This window comes from Oncorhynchus keta, chromosome 2 (assembly GCF_023373465.1).
Source record: "Oncorhynchus keta strain PuntledgeMale-10-30-2019 chromosome 2, Oket_V2, whole genome shotgun sequence".
NCBI classification, from domain to species: Eukaryota; Metazoa; Chordata; class Actinopteri; order Salmoniformes; family Salmonidae; genus Oncorhynchus; species Oncorhynchus keta.
The window spans coordinates 42,441,623-42,459,650 of NC_068422.1; the positions used below are offsets into that span (position 1 = coordinate 42,441,623).

Here is an 18,028-nt window from a genome sequence, read left to right on the forward strand (position 1 = left end):
CGTTCCATTGCATTTCTGAAGACAAAGGAATTCTCCGGTTGGAACATTATTGAAGATTTATGTTAAAAACATCCTAAAGATTGATTTTATACATCGTTTGACATGTTTCTACGGACTGTAATGGAACTTTTTGAAATTTCGTCTGCTTCTAGTGGACGCCCTTCGTGAGTTTGGATTTGTTTACAAAACGTCCTAACAAAAGTAGCTGTTTGGACATAAATGATGGACATTATCAAACAAAACAAACATTTATTGTGGAACTGGGATTCCTGGGAGTGCATTCTGATGAAGATCATCAAAGGTAAGTGAATATTTATAATGTTATTTCTGACTTCTGTTGACTGCACAATATGGCGGATATATTTTTGGCTTGTTCGGTCTCTGAGCGCCGTACTCAGATTATTGCATGGTTTGCTTTTTCCGTAAAGCTTTTTTGAAATCTGACACAGTGGTTGCATTAAGGAGAAGTGTATCTAAAATTCCATGCTTAACACTTGTATTTTCATTACCATTTATTATGTGTATTTCTGTAAATTGATGTGGCTCTCCGCAAAATCACTGGATGTATACTGAGATTTTTTATATAAATATGAACTCTACCGAACAAAACACATGTATTGTGTAACATGAAGTCCTATGAGTGTCATCTGATGAAGATCATCAGTCATTTTGTGACTCCTCTCTTTGGCTGGAAAAATTGCTGTTTTTCTGTGACTTGGTTCTGACCTAACAATCGTTTGTGTTGCATTCGCCGTAAAGCCTATTTGAAATCGGACACTGTGGTGGGATTAACAAGAAGTGCAAATTTAAAATGGTCTGAAATTGGAGTGGGTCTAGGGTTTCTAGTCTAATAGTGGTGTATTGAGCCATGACCAGCCTTTCAAAGCATTTCATCGCTACAGACGTGAGTGCTACGGGTCGCTAGTCATTTAGGCAGGTTACCTTAGTGTTCTTGGGCACAGGGACTATGGTGGTCTGTTTGAAACATGTAGGTATTACAAACTCGGCCAGGGAGAGGTTGAAAATGTCAGTAAAGATACTTGCCAGTTGGTCAGTGCATGCTCGGAGTACACGTTCTGGTAATCCGTCTGGCCCTGTGGCCTTGTTAACGTTGACCTGTTTTAAAGGTCTTACTCACATCAGCTGCAGAGAGCGTGATCACACAGTTGTCCGGAACAGCTGATGCTCCCATGCAAGTTTCAGTGTTACTTGCCTCGATGCGAGCATAGAATTCATTTAGCTCGTCTGGTAGGCTCGTGTCACTTGGCAGCTCTCGGCTGTGCTTCCCTTTGTAGTTTGTAATAGTTTGCGAGCCCTGCCACATCCAACGAGCGTCGGAGCTGGTATAGTATGATTCGATCTTAGTCCTTTATTGATGCTTTGCCTGTTTGGTGGTTCGTCGGAGTGTATCACAGGATTTCCTATAAGCTTCCTGGTTTGAATCCTGCTCCTTGAAAGTGGCAGCTCTACTCTGTGTGAATGTTGCCTATAATCCATGGCTTCTGTTTGGGGTATCTACGTACAGTCACTGTGGGAATGACGTCCTCGATGCACTTATTGATAAAGCCAGTGACTGATATGGTGTACTCTTCAATGCCATCGGAAGAATCCCAAAACATATATTCCATTCTGTACTAGCAAAACAGTCCTGCAGCTTAGCATCTGCTTCATCTGACCACTTTTTTATAGACCGAGTCACTGGTGCTTCCTGCTTTAATTTTTGCTTGTAAGCAGGAATCAGGAGGATACACTTATGGTCAGATTTGCTAAATGGAAGGTGGGTTAGACCTTTGTTCGCGTCTCTGTGTGGAGTAAAGGTGGTCTATTTTCTTTCCCTCTGGTTGGACATTGACTTGCTGATTGAGATTGTAAGTTTCCCTGCTTTGACTTTTGGAGATGAGTTAGGCTCACAGAACAAGAATGAGTTATAGTTTTTTTCTATTCAATACGTCTATGCTTAGGCTATCTCACATCTTCCATTTTAGATTATTATGAACAGTTACACAAAATCTTATCTGGTTTAGAATGTGAGGGGCTTCAAGCTAGAAATAGCACCAGGGACCAAAAATAAAGGCATACGTGTGGTTCCAAACAGCATGATGTTCTTAATTACAATGAGTAAAGGGAGTTGCACACTGTATATTCAAGCTCCCAGTAATTTATTGGGTGAACCACCAACGTTTCTGCGTCACTGTTTTGCGCAGTTGGTGCTTTATCCAATTAATTACTGGAAGCTTGTATATGGAGTGTGAGGCTCTCTTATTTAATAGCATACAGTTTACTCCCCATTAGTCAGCACCTCAAATAACTATTTTGGGTGAGTGCCAACTCATGCTTTTTATTACCTAATTACAACAGCCCATTATTTACGGTTTAACCATCTGCCTTACTGCTGCTTTTAGCCAATGACCACACCCAATTGCGGAAGTCACAGTGCTGGGACCAAACATTTTGTGAGGGTGTCTGTGTGTATGGTCAGGGAGAAAGGTTGTGCGAGCAACGGGCAGGAGAACGTCATGTTCGGAGAGTGGGCCAGTGTGTGAGTAGAAGAGTGTGAGCTAGGGCGAGCCTGAGAGATGGAGAGCCAAGCTGTGAGTGTCTTTCTCAGCCCCGCATTGGTTGAGGTCAGCCTCCCTGCTGTGGAGCGAGAGCAGGAAACAACCAGGGTTTGTTAGATAATCTGATCCCAGCAGGATATGGATTTCCTCCTGCCGTTCCTACCTGCCTGCCAACTGGAACAGTGGGGCTCCTGTAGACGCTCCTATAGCATCTCCAACATTTCTTATCTATCTGTTCTCCGTCTTTCCCCTACTTTTCCTCATCTCTACAGCATCACTCCTTCATGTTTCAACTCCATATCCTCTCAATCTCTCCTTTTATTTCCTAAAATGTTTATTTTCTCCTCATTTCTCTTTCTACTTCATCTCTTCTTCTCATTGTCTTCTTCATTCCCTTTTCCAACCCATTCATTCTCTGAGCAAGGAAGTGCCCTTATTACTGTGTAATTATTAATGTAATTTAAATGTAACATATTACACTAATTTATTACACACATTGATTCAGTGCATTTTTTTTTGTTTTGTGCCTTTTTATATCTGTAGTCCTATACTGTGTGGTTTTGTTTATGTGCAGGTATCGTGAATAAACCGTCAATAGCAGCTTTAGCATGCGTTTTAGACTGTTGGTTGTCTCCTAGTTTTATCACTGAGCCTGTATTTCTGTCACTTAATAGAGACAATCCTGAGGATGCTGACAAAGCAGAAATGCTTAACGATTGTGTCTGTTAATCTGTTGCTGTGGGCTAACAGCAGATCACCCTCTGAAACGTAGATGTTACCCCCAATGGAAAAGCCAGAGGCCTATGCTTCGATTGTCAAACATGGCTAAATTTTGTTTTCAGTTAGGCCCCGAGTTCTTTCAAGTGTAGAATTCCTCGGCAGTTATAGTCTCACTGAAATCACTAACAGTATACAACAAATGTATAATAATTTACTCATTGTTTACCTTTTTGTGTTTTTCCAGATACAAACCCTTCTTCCCGTTCCAAGTGCAACCTTCCATTGGATCCTCCGCCTGTGACTTGGACCTCTCTGTTCAGGACTCAGGATTGGTTGAGGGTCGTCTTAGGGTCACCCTCGTTGAATGTAGCAGGTAGGATGACTCATTCTTGGTAATATTTGAGAGGGGGGTGGGGTGGTATTTCCCTATGCATTACAGCAATCCCCCTTTTATCAGAGAATATATCAAATAATATAATTATACTCAAACTAAGTCAACCCTTCCTGTGTTGTATGTAGTTAGTGTTATGGTCCTAACAGGCCTATGAGACCATAAGAATGAAATGCTATTGATCATCATTATTAATAGTTCAACAGTACTGGTCTCCACAGCTTTTCTGCACAGGGATACTATATACTTTATGTAACACACACTATGTTCAGCACTTTTTATGCAGACTCATAAGGTAGGCCACCCGCTGTGTGTATTCTAGCCTGGTTTGAGCTACTTGACAGGTTAGGATATATCTTATGGTGAAAACCACTTTTATTACATAAGTATTAAAAGGACCGAAGATGTCTGGACTATATCTTAACATTGCATTTGTCACTAGTATTTATGCTTGGTGTTCAAGCCTGCTCTTCATAAATAATCAAGGCCTTTTATTCTCTAGCCACAGAAAGGAAATGCAGCACTAATCAACTTAACCAGCAAGGCTACAAATTTACCAGGTGATTGACTTACCGCCTGCTCAAACTAACCTAATCCGTTTGGGCGACAATGCCTACCACAGTTTCAGGCTGACTACACCGCTCACGTGTAGTAAATTTAGACATGCATGTTATTCAATTATTGCACCCACACTGCTCACGCGCACCAATGAGCATCTGCGTTGCCAAGGGCTAAAATAGAAGTCAGTTCTATTTCTGATGCAGATCGTACTGCAAGTCCTGCCTCACCCATCTCCTCATTGATTTATAGAAGCAGCTATCCATGTGCCATCTCCTCATTGGTTACACCCACGTGGGTGACTGAAAGACGAACGAGGTCAGTGCCGGTAATGCACCTAATTTATAAAAGTTGCCAATCGCCATATAAAGTCAAGAGAAGAAAAAGCCTGGAAGGAGGAGAGATGACTAGAAACGATTTGGTTGACCATTTTATGTTTGGATTAATTGACGGAGTAGAGGACCTTGTGCATTTCAGGTAAAATATCAACTTGATGTTTATATCCCAGGACAAATTATCTAGCAACAGCAAGCTAGCTAAATAGGACAAATTAGCTAGCAAGTGCAACCTAGGTTGCCATAAATGTTTAATACTTTTCAACCGGTCCCTAAATTAATAGAATTGGTTCAGATTTTGTTTTGACATTTTAACCTGCGTGTCGTGATCGCATTTGGTGTGGGGGGACACAATACATTTATGCACGATGGCGCACGCGCGTAGCTGGTTTGGGTTCCATGTTAGAGGGCGCACTTAAAAAGCAGCCCTTTGTCTCGGGGTAGGTGATGTATCCCTTCACTAGTCTCCTCTCCCTTCCTGAAACACTCACTTCTGCACTGGGCTAGGGCTGTTGCGGTGACTGTTTCACCACCTCACCGACAGTCATGACCTCAGTAAAATTTCATGTGACTGTTGAGTCATGGTAATCTCCTCTTATGCACACTGGACATGCTATAGTAGTACCCAACTTGCTAATGGCCTAATGGCTTGGTACTCAGGGCTCTATTGTCCCTCTAACCACTCTGATATCAATGCAAATGGAAACGAAACACAACAAAATGGAACAGTGCTTTCAAAGGTGATGATTCATTCAAAACACACATTGGCATATTAGGGCTTTTACAGCCGCAGAGGCTTATGAGCGCAAGCATGAAATAAAAACCTGAATTATGACTCTGCCGTTATACAATATATAACCTAAAGCATATTACGCATGGCAGAAAAACAAGAAACTAAACTGATTTTAAGATTCCTTTGGTACATAATTGGTCTAGCCTATACTCCAAAATTAAACAAATTAGAATAATCGCTTTTGAGTGTGGACAGTTTTTTTGATTATTTATTATTATTCATACCAGATGGTGTGATTACCTTATGTTACGTTCCAAAATGTCGATCCAAATCAAATTTTATTGCTCACATACAGAAGTTAATGCAAGTGTAGCGAAATGCTTGTGCTTCTTGTTCCGACTGTGCAGTAATATCTAACAAGTACCCTAACAATTTCACATCTACCTTATACACACACAAGTGTAAAGGAACTAATAAGAATATGTACATATAAATATATGGATGAGCGATGGCCTAAAGGCATAGGCATGATGCAGTAGATGGTATAGAGTACAGTATATACATATGAGATGAGTAATGTAGGGTATGTAAACATTATATAAACTGGTATTGTTTAAAGTGACTAGTGATATATTTATTACATCCAATTTTTTATTATTAAAGTGGCTAGAGATTTGAGTCAGTATGTTGGCAGCAGCCACTCAATGTTAGTGATGGCTGTTTAACAGTCTGATGGCCTTGAGATAGAAGCTGTTTTTCCAGTCTCTCGGTCCCAGCTTTGATGTACCTGTACTGACCTCGCCTTCTGGATGATAGCGGGGTAAACAGGCAGTGGCTCGCTCGGGTGATGGTATTTTTGGCCTTCCTGTGATATTGGGTGGTGTAGGTATCCTGGAGGGCAGGTAGTTTCCTCCCGTGATGCGTTGTGCAGACCTCACTACCCTTTGGAGAGCCTTACGGTTGTGGGCGGAGCAGTTGCCGTACCAGGCGGTGATACAGCCCGAAAGGATGCTCTTGATTGTGCAAGTTTGAGTTTTCGGTGACGTGCCAAATTTCTTCAGTTGAAGAGGTGCTTTTGCGCCTTCACAACGCTGTCCTTGTGGGTGGACCATTTCAGTTTGTCTGTGATGTGTATGCCAAGGAACTTAAAACTTTCCACCTTCTCCACTACTGTCCCGTCGCTGTTTCCTGAAGTCCACGATCATCATTATCGTTTTGTTGACGTTGAATGTGAGGTTATTTTCCTGACACCACACTCTCAGTGCCCTCACCTCCTCCCTATAGGCTGTCTTGTCGTTGTTGGTAATCAAACCTACCACTGTAGTGTCGTCTGCAAACTTGATGATTTGAGTTGGAGGCGTGCATGGCCACGCATTCATGGGTGAACGGGGAGTACAGAAGAGGGCCCCAGTGTTGAGGATCAGTGGGGTGGAGATGTTGTTTCCAACGCTCACCACCTGGGGGAAGCCCATCAGAATGTCCAGGACCCAGTTGCACAGGGCGAGGTCGAGACCCATGGTTGCGATCTTAATGACGAGTTTGGAGGGTACTATGGTGGTAAATGCTGAGCTGTAATCGATGAACAGAATTCTTACATAGGTATTCCTCTTATCTAGATGGGTTAGGGTGTGATTGCGATTGCTTCGTCTGTGGACCTATTGGGGTAGTAAGCAAATTGGAGTGGGTCTAGGGTGTCGGGTAGGGTGGAGGTGATATGATCCTTGACTAGTCTCTCAAAGCACTTCATGATGACGGAAGTGAGTGCTATGGGGTCATTTAGCTCAGTTACCTTTGCTTTCTTGGGAACAGGAACAATGGTGGCCCTCTTGAAGCATGTGGGAACAGCAGACTGGGATAGAGATTGATTGAATATGTCCATAAACACACCAGCCAGCTGGTCTGGGCATGCTCTGAGGACGGGGCTAGGGATGCCGTCAGGGCCGGCAGACTTGCGAGGGTTAATACGTTTAAATATTTTACTCACGTCGGCTGCAGCGAAGGAGAGCCCGCAGGTTGTGGTAGCGGGCCTTGTCAGTGGCACTGTATTGTCCTCAAAGTGACCAAAGAAGTTATTTAGTCTGTCTGGAGCAAGACATCCTGGTCCGCGACGGGGCTGGTTCTTTTTGTAATCCGTGATTGCCTGTAGACCCTGCCACATACGTCTCATGTCTGAGCCGTTGAATTGTGACTCTACTTTATCTCTATACTGACCCTTAGCTTGTTTGATTGCCGTGCGGAGGGAATAGCTACACTGTTTGTACTGCCGTGATTAAAAGCAGTGGTTCGCACTTTCAGTTTTGCGCGAATGCTGCCATCAATCCACGGTTTCTGGTTGGGGAAGGTTTTAATAGTCACTGTGGGTACAACATCACTGATGCACTTGCTAATAAACTCAGCATATACATAAATGTTGTTGTCCGATGCTATCCGGAACATATCCCGGTCCATGTGATCGAAACAATCTTGAAGCGTGGAATCAGATTGGTCGGACCAGCGTTGAACAGACCTGAGCGCGGGCGTTTCCTGTTTTAGTTTCTGTCTATAGGCTGGGAGTAACAAAATGGATTCGTGCTCAGATTTGCCGAAAGGAGGGCAAATTCCTTTAGATCTGACTAAAATAAATAATGGATTTATTGTGATGGCGTATATTAAATTGATCTATTAGACTTGGGTCTGAGCTCTGTCTCCTCCACCCTCTGCTGACGGTGGTGTAAGCCTTTATGTTGCTTGGGTCTGGTATAGTAGTGGAGTGGCTGCAAACGGTATGACATCCAGAAACCGGCTCCTCATTAATAATGCACAGTCCCTGCCCATTATGAGGCCAGGCCAACGCTATGACTGGCTGGCTGACACTCCTATCCTCACAGCTGCTGCAAATGGATACCCTATTACCCCACTGGGCCAGCCAGACATGTCTGACAATGACAACCATCCACCTCAACTTACCGTGCCCAATATTGGGTTTGTCTATGTGGAATTCCATTGGGATGGTGCCAACTGCAACCAAACTGCGAGGTCTTAGTTTTTTGGGGGATAGGCAATGCATTTTTAAGGAAAAAAAGGTTGTTGATATTCAGAGGAATATCAGGATATTCTACATAGGCCTGAAATGAACAGTGCACTGGTCCAGATGAATATTTGATCGATTGCAAATTGCAACAGGATCTCTTTAAACTGCCTATCATGTTCTTTATGTTCTCTTAGTTTTGGCTACTTTCTGTCTGGTTACTACCAACAGACGGTGAGAAACCTCTTAAAAGGTAATGATAGCATGCTTGCTTTTTCTTGCCTACCATGTGTCCAAAATACATCGCTAGTGAAAGTCTAAAATTCTATCTAAAAAGGGATTTCAGAGTCAATTTTTTCCCCCTCCAAATTAATAGAAAATACACATTGCATATATGAATGCATATATTTTCACACCCCAGAGTTAATACTTGGTGGAAGAAGCTTTGGCAGTAATTCAACTGGGACTCATTTTGAATAAGATTTTGCCAACTAAGCACAACTCTTACAGCAGCTATAGTTTTTTTGTCAATATTGCTCAAGCTCAGTCAATTTGTTTGGGAATTATTGATGGACAGCAATATTCAAACGTTGACTTTGGTGTTAAAATCTGTGTAATTCTCCCGCTGACAAATAAAACTCAGACTGCTGTAGGTTTTCCTTTTAACCTTTTAAACTTTTAACCTTTGTTAATATTTAAATCCGGACAAACTCCCTAGTCGCTGCAGGTGACGAGCATATCTATAACCTGATGCTGCCACCACAATACTTGAAAATACAGAGGATCAACTTTGCTTTCACTCCACATTACTGGCCTGTATGACAAAATGAAAAGAAGAAAGCTGGTGTTAAAAAATCCACTTCAAATCATCCATTCTGTTTGCAACCAAGGCCCTTAAAGGTAAACTTAGCGAAATGACATTGCCACGAGCAGTAGGTTGTGTTGCTCTGTAGGAATAAAATCCGAATGAATCTCTTTTTTCAGATGTAATTGTAAGGCATCAAAATGTGAAGACTGTGCAAGGGGTGTGTAGACTTTCACTAGGCTCTGTATGAATATAGAGTTACCAGTCAAATGCTTGGAGACACCTACTCATTCACTTTTAATTATTATTATTATTTTTAACTATTTCCTACATTGTGTAGTAATAGTGTTGACTTCAAAACTATGGAACCATGTAGTAACCAAAAAAGTGTTAAACAAATGAGAATCTATTTTAGATTTGTGTTTCTTCAAAGTAGCCTTGATGACGGGGCTGCAGTGTAGCCTAGTGGTTAGAGCCAGTAACCAAAAGGTTGCTAGATCGAATCCCCGAGCTGACAAGGTAAAAATCTGCTTTTCTGGCCCTGAACAAGGCAGTTAACCTACTATTCCTAGGCCATCATTGTAAATAAGAATTTGTTCTTAACTGACTCGCCTATTTCAATAAAAGTAAAAAAAAATCAATAAATAAATTTGCTTTGCACACTTTGCATTCTCTCAACCAGCTTTTCAAGGAGTTCCCACATATGCTGAGCACTTGTTGGTTGCTTTTCCTTCACTCTGCATTCCAACTCATCCCAAACCATCTCAATGGTGATTTGTGGAGGCCCGGTCATCTGATGCAGCACTCATGCAGCACTTCTTGGTCAAATACCCCTTACACAGCCTGGAGGTTGAAAGCACAAACCAGATGAGATGGCGTATTGCTGCAGAATGCTGTGGTAGACATTCTGGTTAAGTGTGCCTTGCATTCTAAATAAATCAGACAGTGTCACCAGTAAAGCACCTCCTCCATGCTTCACGGTGGGAACCACATATACGGAGATCATCCGTTCACCTACTCGGCATCTCACAAAGACATGGCCTTTGGAAGCCAAAATCGCAAATTTGGGAATCATCAGACCAAAGGGCAGATTTCCACCGGTCTAATGTCTATTTCTCTTGTTTCTTACATTTACATTACATTTAAGTCATTTAGCAGACGCTCTTATCCAGAGCGACTTACAAATTACGAAGGCAGGATAGAAATGTATCACAGGCCTTGTGCTTGGCATGTGACAAAGGCTTCATAATTCAAAAAGGTAATGTTAAATTACATATTACAGGGCCTATTAAATTTTTTTATTTTTTGCCCGATTCCGCCCCCCCCCAAATTCAGTTCTCTCGGTTTTGTTTTTCCAGGTTTCCCCTTCCCTCCATTTTTTTTCCAGGGGTTTGCGCTCAAAATCACACCCCTTTGAACAAGAATTTGTTCCTTGTTGACTTGCCTGGTTAAATGGTTAAATAAAAAATGTAAAGCATAAAATACTGATAAGACACGCTGAGACTGGAAAAGGGACAGAAAGTCAGAATGCGTCAACAAAGTCACCATTGTCCCTCAGGGGCTTGGGTAAAGGGGAGGGGTGGAAACAAGAAAGAGTACTCTGACTCTCAAATGGCAATTATGACCATTCAGAAATAACAGCCGGGGAATTCCTGTGCACATAGCTGTGGTCAACAAGACCAGGAAACCACTGGATTAGTCATATCCTCTGTCACTCACTCACCTTGTGCATAAACTCCAGTTTGTCCCCTCCCCCTCCCAGCCGATAGGTGTAGATAAAACCGCCTCCCACAGAGCGGGGGTTAAGGATCATGTCCCGGGCCACCCCAACCAGCACATACCAGTCATCACCTCCGCTGGCAAACCGACATTGACCCAAGCAAGTCTTTTACCATATAGGGTTATCTTCTGTATACCACCCCTACCTTTTCACAACACAACTGATTGGCTCAAAAGCATTAAGAATGAAACAAATTCCAGAAAGTAACTTCTAACAAGGCACTCATGTTAATTGAAATACATTCCAAGGTGACTTCCTCATGAAGCTGGTTGAGAGAATGCCAAGAGTTTGTAACGCTGTCATCAAGACAAAGGGTGGCTACTTTGAAGAATCTCAAATTTAAAATATATATTTGTTAAACACTTTTTTTTGGTTATTACTGTGTTATTTCGATGTCTTCGCTATTCTACAATGTAGAAAATAGCAAAAATAAAGAAAAACTGCTGGTCAAGACAGAAGAAGGGTGTCCAAAGCTTTAGTCGTCAGCTTTTACCCAAATTCAGAGGAGCTTGAAGATTTGCAATCAGTCCGTGACAGTATTAAGTTATCAAGTCTGTGTAAAATGTGCTGTCTACTACCACTAGATGGAGACATAGTCAGTATATTTTTAATCCAGAATCCACACATCTTGTATAAATACTGAGCTTGTTGTATACAGTAATTGGGGACTCAATGGATTTAAGTAATGGGTTTATCCAGTGGTCTAATTGGGGAAAATAAAAAATGGTTAATACCGTTTCTTTTATTTGCTTTTTTAAACACTTGTCAGTTGTATTTTTATGGTCCTTCTGTAGCTCAGTTGGTAGAGCATGGCGCTTGTAACGCCAGGGTAGTGGGTTCGATTCCCGGGACCACCCATACATAGAATGTATGCACACATGATTGTAAGTCGCTTTGGATAAAAGCGTCTGCTAAATGGCATATATTATTATTATTATTATTATTATGACCATAAAATTAAGTACAAAAATATACATTTTGAAACCATCAATTTCAAATAGGTCTACGTACTGTATATTGTAGAAATGAATCCCACAATACACAAGAAGACTCTCCTATGTATTATTTTGGACAGTGAAGGAAAAACTTTTCATTTGGCTCTATACTCCAGCATTTTGGATTTGAGATGAACTGTTTCATATGAGACACTACAGAATGTCACCTTTTTTTGTTGAGGATGTTTTATATAACTGTTTTACCGTTTAGAAAGAACTTTATGAAAGAAATAACTTTATGTATCTATTACCCCCTATTTGAAGGTGTCATAAGTAGTCAAGTGTAGTATTTGGTCCCATATTCCTAGCACACAATGACTACATCAAGCTTGTGACTCGACAAAATTGTTGGAATCATTTGCAGTTTATTTTGGTTGTGTTTCGGATTATGTTGTGCCTAATAGAAATGGAATGGAAAATAATATTTTGTGTTTTTAAAGGCACTTTTTTTGTAAATAAGAATAGTATGTTTCTGAACACAATGTGGATATTACCATGATTATGGATAATCATGAATCAGTCTTAAATAATGATGAGCGAGAAAGTTACAGGCATAAATATTATACCCCCCCCCCACCCAAAAAAAAAAAAAAAAAATGTTAACCCCCTGTTATTGGTAATGGTGAGAGGTTCGCATGTCTTGGGAGTATGATCTTTGTGCGTCTAACTTTCTCATCAGTATTCAGGATTATCCATAGTCATGGTAGCATATTAATGTAGAAGCGTTCAGAAACATTTTCCATTCTTATTTACAATAAAAAAAAGACTCCAAAATGACACCATACATTATTTACCATTCATTTATATTGGGCACATCATAATCTGAAACACAACCAAAACAAACTGCAAATGCATCCAACAAGTTTGTGGAGTCACAAGCTTGATGTAGTCAATTTGTGCTAGGAATATGGGACCAAATACAACACTTGACTACTTTTATACACAAGTACATTTGTAAAAATACTTATGACACCTTCAAATTGGGGTACTAGATACATAAAGTGCTGTAAAACGGGTATGTATTAAAAAAATACCCTCAAATAAAAGGTGACATTCTGTACTGAAACATTTTATCTTCACCGTCCAAAATAAATAATTACGGGAGTGTAAATAGCTCAACACTTCAAATGTGCAGATACTATTGCTATACTACAGTAGTTTATGCTTTTCTTGTGTATTTTCATCACTACACCAGGGGGCAGCAATAGCCTTGACAATGTTTGTTTGCTTTAGTATCATTGCAACCATTGGTCAGGGGTCTCTCTGATGCTACTAAGATGTATCATAAAACATAGTGGCATCAACAGGTTTACATACAGTAGGCTATGCACTATACATAGGGAGACCAGGAGAATCCGCAATGATGTACTGTCTAAATGAGCTTTTTGTTCTGTAATTTCTCCTTCAGGCTGTTTATCCTGGGCTCGTATGACAGAGAGACCTACGTGCACTGCACCTTTGAGCTGAGCAGCCACGAGTGGAAAGAGAAGACGCGCAGCTCCATCAAAACGGTGGGCTTCTCTTAAGATACTGTTCCTTCCCCCTCCCCCATGTAAAACAGCAGTCATCTTTCTTAAAGACCACCCGAGTTGAATGCCTATTTGTTTCCGACAAAAAGCCAGAAGGCTACTGACACGTCTGATCCCCCATGTTCAACAAGGGGAACCGTTTTCCTTAAGAAGAATAACAAACAAAGTATTGTATCGGTGCTCCATGTTATTTTTGGGGTCCAAATCAATTGTAACATTTTGGCAATGGTGTTTAACTCTTATAGATGAGGTACATTTGTGAAACGTTAATTTGCTAAACAACAAAACACCTAATGGTGACATTTATCGGTTTCACTGATTTTCTGCATTTTTATTCACAGATATTAACATGATAGAGACCATAGCCATTAGAGAAGAAGCATGACATACTTGATCTATTGACACAAATGTTTTAACTTCCCCCATCTGAGAAGTCAATTACCCCCAGTAACATTTTGAAAGAAAACACATAATCAGGCCTTAGAGCAAACCTTTTCTAATTGCAGCAATTTAGAGATATTAGCATTTTCACATTGGGGTTTTTCGGAAGTAACGCCTAACGACCATTTGGGACTGAAATGTCAAGTCTAGGCTAATTGCTGACTCCACCGCTCACACATCCCAACGCTGCTTCTTTCTGTGTGTATAACTGTCATTTGTATTGGCTCAAAGTTAATTTGAGTTTCATTGAAGAGGTAATTTCTCTGAACAATTATTTCATATTCATTGTAATTAAAGGAGCAGTTTCCATCCTGTCCAGCAGGGGGCAATGCCACTAACATTTGTTCTTCGCGACGTTACTTCCAATAAATGTCTCAGTAATCCTTATTTACTGAGTATCCTCTCAGTAAGCCATGCTTTCTAGCATGACATGATCTGTAAATTACAGTTGTGTGTGTGTGTGTGTGCGATGTTTGTTTTGAAGAGGGAGCCAATGAACATTTTTATTTTACCCTCATTAATTTGAGAGTGACCTAATTATATCTCTACCATTACATTTTCCCATATTAAGCTTGTTTGAGTTTCACGCTTTGCTTCAAACTGTGTTTTTATTGTTGCTCTGTAGCCTACAGTGCATTCAGAAAGCATTCAGACCTTTTCCACATTTTGTTACGTCACAGCCTTATTCTAAATTTGATTGCAAAATTCCCTCATCAAGCTACACACACTAACTACCCCATTCTGACTTTTTTATTTATTATTATTATTATTATTATTTATTTTATTTTTTACATTTTAGCAAATGTATTAAACATTTTAAAACTGATATGACACTTAAATAAGTATTCAGACCCTTTACTCAGTATTTTGTTGAAGCACCTTTGGCAGCGATTACAGCCTCGAGTCTTCTTGGGTATGACGTTACAAGCTTGGCACACCCATATTTGGGGAGTTTCTCCCATTTTCCTCTGCAGATCTTCTCAAGCTCTGTCGGGTTGGATGGGGAGTGTTGCTGCACAGCTATTTTCAGGTCTCTCCAGAAATGTTTGTTTGGGTTCAAGTCCGGGCTCTGGCTGGGGCACTCAAACATATACAGAGACTTGTCCCAAAGCCACTCCTGTGTTGTCTTGGCTGTGTGCTTAGGGTTATTGTCCTGTTGGAAGGTGAACCTTCACCCCAGTCTGAGGTCCTGATGACTCCGGAGCAAGTTTTCATCAATGATCTCTCTGTATTTTGCTCCGTTCATCTTTCCCTTGATCCTGACTTCTCTCCCAGTCCCTGCCTCCCAGTCCCCACAGCATAATGCCACCACCATGCTTCACCGTAGGGATGGTGCCAGGTTTCCTCCAGACGTGACGCTTGGCATTCAGGCCAAAGAGTTCAATCTTGGTTTCATCAGACCAGAGAATCATGTTTCTCGTGGTCTGCGAGTCCATTAGGTGCCTTTTTGGCAAAGTCCAAGCAGGCTCTCATGTGCCTTTTACTGAGGAGTGGCGTCCGTCTGGCCACTACCATAAATGCCTGACTCCACAGAAGTACTCTGGAGCTCTGTCAGAGTGACCATTGGATTCTTGGTCACCTGACCAAGGCCCCTCTCCCCCGATTGCTCAGTTTGGCCAGGCAGCCAGCTCTAGGAAGAGTTTTGGTGGTTCTAAACGTATTATATTTAAGAATGATGGAGTCCGCTGTGTTCTTGGTGATCTTCAATGCTACAGACATTTTTTGGTACCCTTCCCCAGATATACGGACATATCCTTCAACCTCATGGCTTGGTTTTTGCTCTGACATGCACTGCCAGCTGTGGGACCTTACTTACACAAGTGTGTGCCTTTTCAAATAATTTCCAATCAATTGAATTTACCACAGGTGGACTCCCAGCTCAAGGATGATAAATGGAAACAGGATGCACCTGAGCTCAATTTCTAGTCTCATAGCAAAGGGTCTGAATACTTACACTTAAGGTGTGTTTAAAAAAAAAAAAAATGATATGTTTGCAAAAATGTCAACCTGTTCAGGAACAAATTCAATTTCAGATTAAGGCTTTAACAAAATGTGGAAAAAGTCTAAGGGTCTGAATATTTTCTGAATGCACTGTGTGTAATAGTGCAAGTGATAGCCGAAGGCAGTAGCCATTTTTATAAAAGCTATGAATCACAGACATGCTACAACACATTTTCCTCAAACATTCCTTCCAATGTAAAACCTCAACTGCAGCTGCTGAGGTAAGTGTTCAACTTGCCTGGTGCGTCCCTCTAATGGCTCCTCTACAGACAGATCTGTTGCCAGCTCTCCATTAATATGCAACCTAGAGATGCAGATGCAAAGTGGCATTTAGGCTGTTTTATCAGCCTCTTCCAGCTTGTGTCCCAACAGGACTCCATGCTAAGGATTAAAGGCGATACCATCTGAAAAAAGGTCACTCTCTCTCTCTCTCTCTTTGCATATTCCTTTGCATTTTTTTCCAAGAATGATCGCCTGAGATGAGGCCCAACTTTCCTCTGAACTGGGCTCTTTGTGTGGCACACACACATGGTTCATGGTTTTCATGCGATTGAACTACTTTCTCGCTCTCCCTCCCTTCCTCCCCTGAGCAGCTCTGTCCTCAGAGTAGCATTTTTTCCAGGAGAATTGGTTCAAGCTCCAAAATGATATTATTGACAGTGTTTTTCACAGCCATTTGCAGCTGTCTGTAGATATTTACTTAGTGGTTTCACACAAAAGACATGCACAATACTGGTTTCCATTGCAGAGTGCTGCAAAGCCTGCTCTTGAATAACCTGTTTGCAGAAAGAAAATAGTGTTGTCATTCATACTAGTTGTGTGGTCACAGTTGTAGCTTAGAGTATAGTGTAATTTTACTGGTAAATGATTGTAAACCAGGATAAGGTTTGAGCTATCTGCTTCCGTTTTACTCTCACCTTGACCACCCTCCCCTACATCGAGTTATGGCACGGTTTGCATTCCTAATATTGATTTTTAGATGCGTTTCCCTTCCTATTGTAGACTAGAGGGGGGGGCTCGCTCCCTTCACACTCCTTCCTGCCATCACATTCTACCCATCTCAATATGTGTAGGGGGAGAGGAAGTTGCGGACGCTTGGGTAAATGTAGCCTTTTTCCATGACCAAGCTGGGCTGGGTTTATTAGTGACAAGAGGCCTGTGGTGCAGACTGCTCCACCTTACGTGTTTGCACATCTGCCCCATTGATTCCATCAGCCATCAACTGGCCCCGAGTGCTGATGCTTTCAGACAGCCTACCAGACAATGTGTGTCTATGTGTTTTATACATAAGTTTTCATATTTGTGTGTCTCAGTCCATCTCTTTAGTACCAAAATGTTAATGGTAAATAACCAATTGATTTAAACTAGATTTCTTTTACATGGTCCATCTGTTGTCCAAATGTGCCTGAAGGTGTGTGCTTAGATTAGAAAGTGACTGGCTGAATGGCTATATCTAGGAACTGATGTCTAGTTCTCCTCAATGACAAAGGATGTCCGGGTTCAGCACTGCCCCCCCCCCCCCCCACACACACACACTTATTTTTACTACACATGGAGGGAAATGCACTGCTCTGTCGATAGGATCACCTCCGCTCAGTGGTTAGGAGATCATGACACTGCGAAAGAACACAGCGTTTCTCACCACAGAGCAGTCCATCTCTACATCTCTCACTCTCTCCATCATTATTGCTGTTGGTCATGGGAATGACACAGGCAGACAATGTCTCTGGCTGGAGTTAGGAGCTGTCTCTCTGAGCTTCACTCTCTTCAGCTGGCTGGAGACTAGTGAGTCTGTCTGTACACAGTTAGACGTAGTACTGTGCACGCACAGCTCGTTCAGAGGAGTTCCCCACAGACTGAGTGTCAAAAACAAGACCAGACGTAAAGGTGCTCACTGGGCATCCTTAATTCCTGTGACCTAGAGAGCTTGTTTGCTTTTATTTCCTTACGATTTTGTTTATTTTATTCAGCATTTTTCTGTGTTTCTGTCCCTCCCCGTCTTTCATGAATAATCAATAAGACATTTCCTCACTTTTCACTGTAAAGGCGTCTGTCTGCATACTAGGTTTGGTTTGCTCCAAGCAGAACTCGGCTGAAGTGAATGTCTGTACTCCCTTAAAAGACCTTCACTTGATAAATGAGAAAAAATAGGCACTAGTACTGTTTGTCCCCCTT

General features: G+C 41.5%; 1 protein-coding gene across 1 annotated transcript in view; it reads left to right on the forward strand.

Annotated features, from left to right (window-relative positions):
- The window catches only part of LOC118400524 (PDZ domain-containing protein 8-like), a 66,890-nt gene that overhangs the window by 23,626 nt on the left and 25,236 nt on the right, over nt 1–18,028 (forward strand). The window contains exons 2-3 of the mRNA XM_035797468.2: nt 3,523–3,651; nt 13,291–13,393. Coding sequence (XP_035653361.1) covers nt 3,523–3,651; nt 13,291–13,393 — 232 coding nt within the window. The remainder of the gene's footprint in view (nt 1–3,522; nt 3,652–13,290; nt 13,394–18,028) is intronic.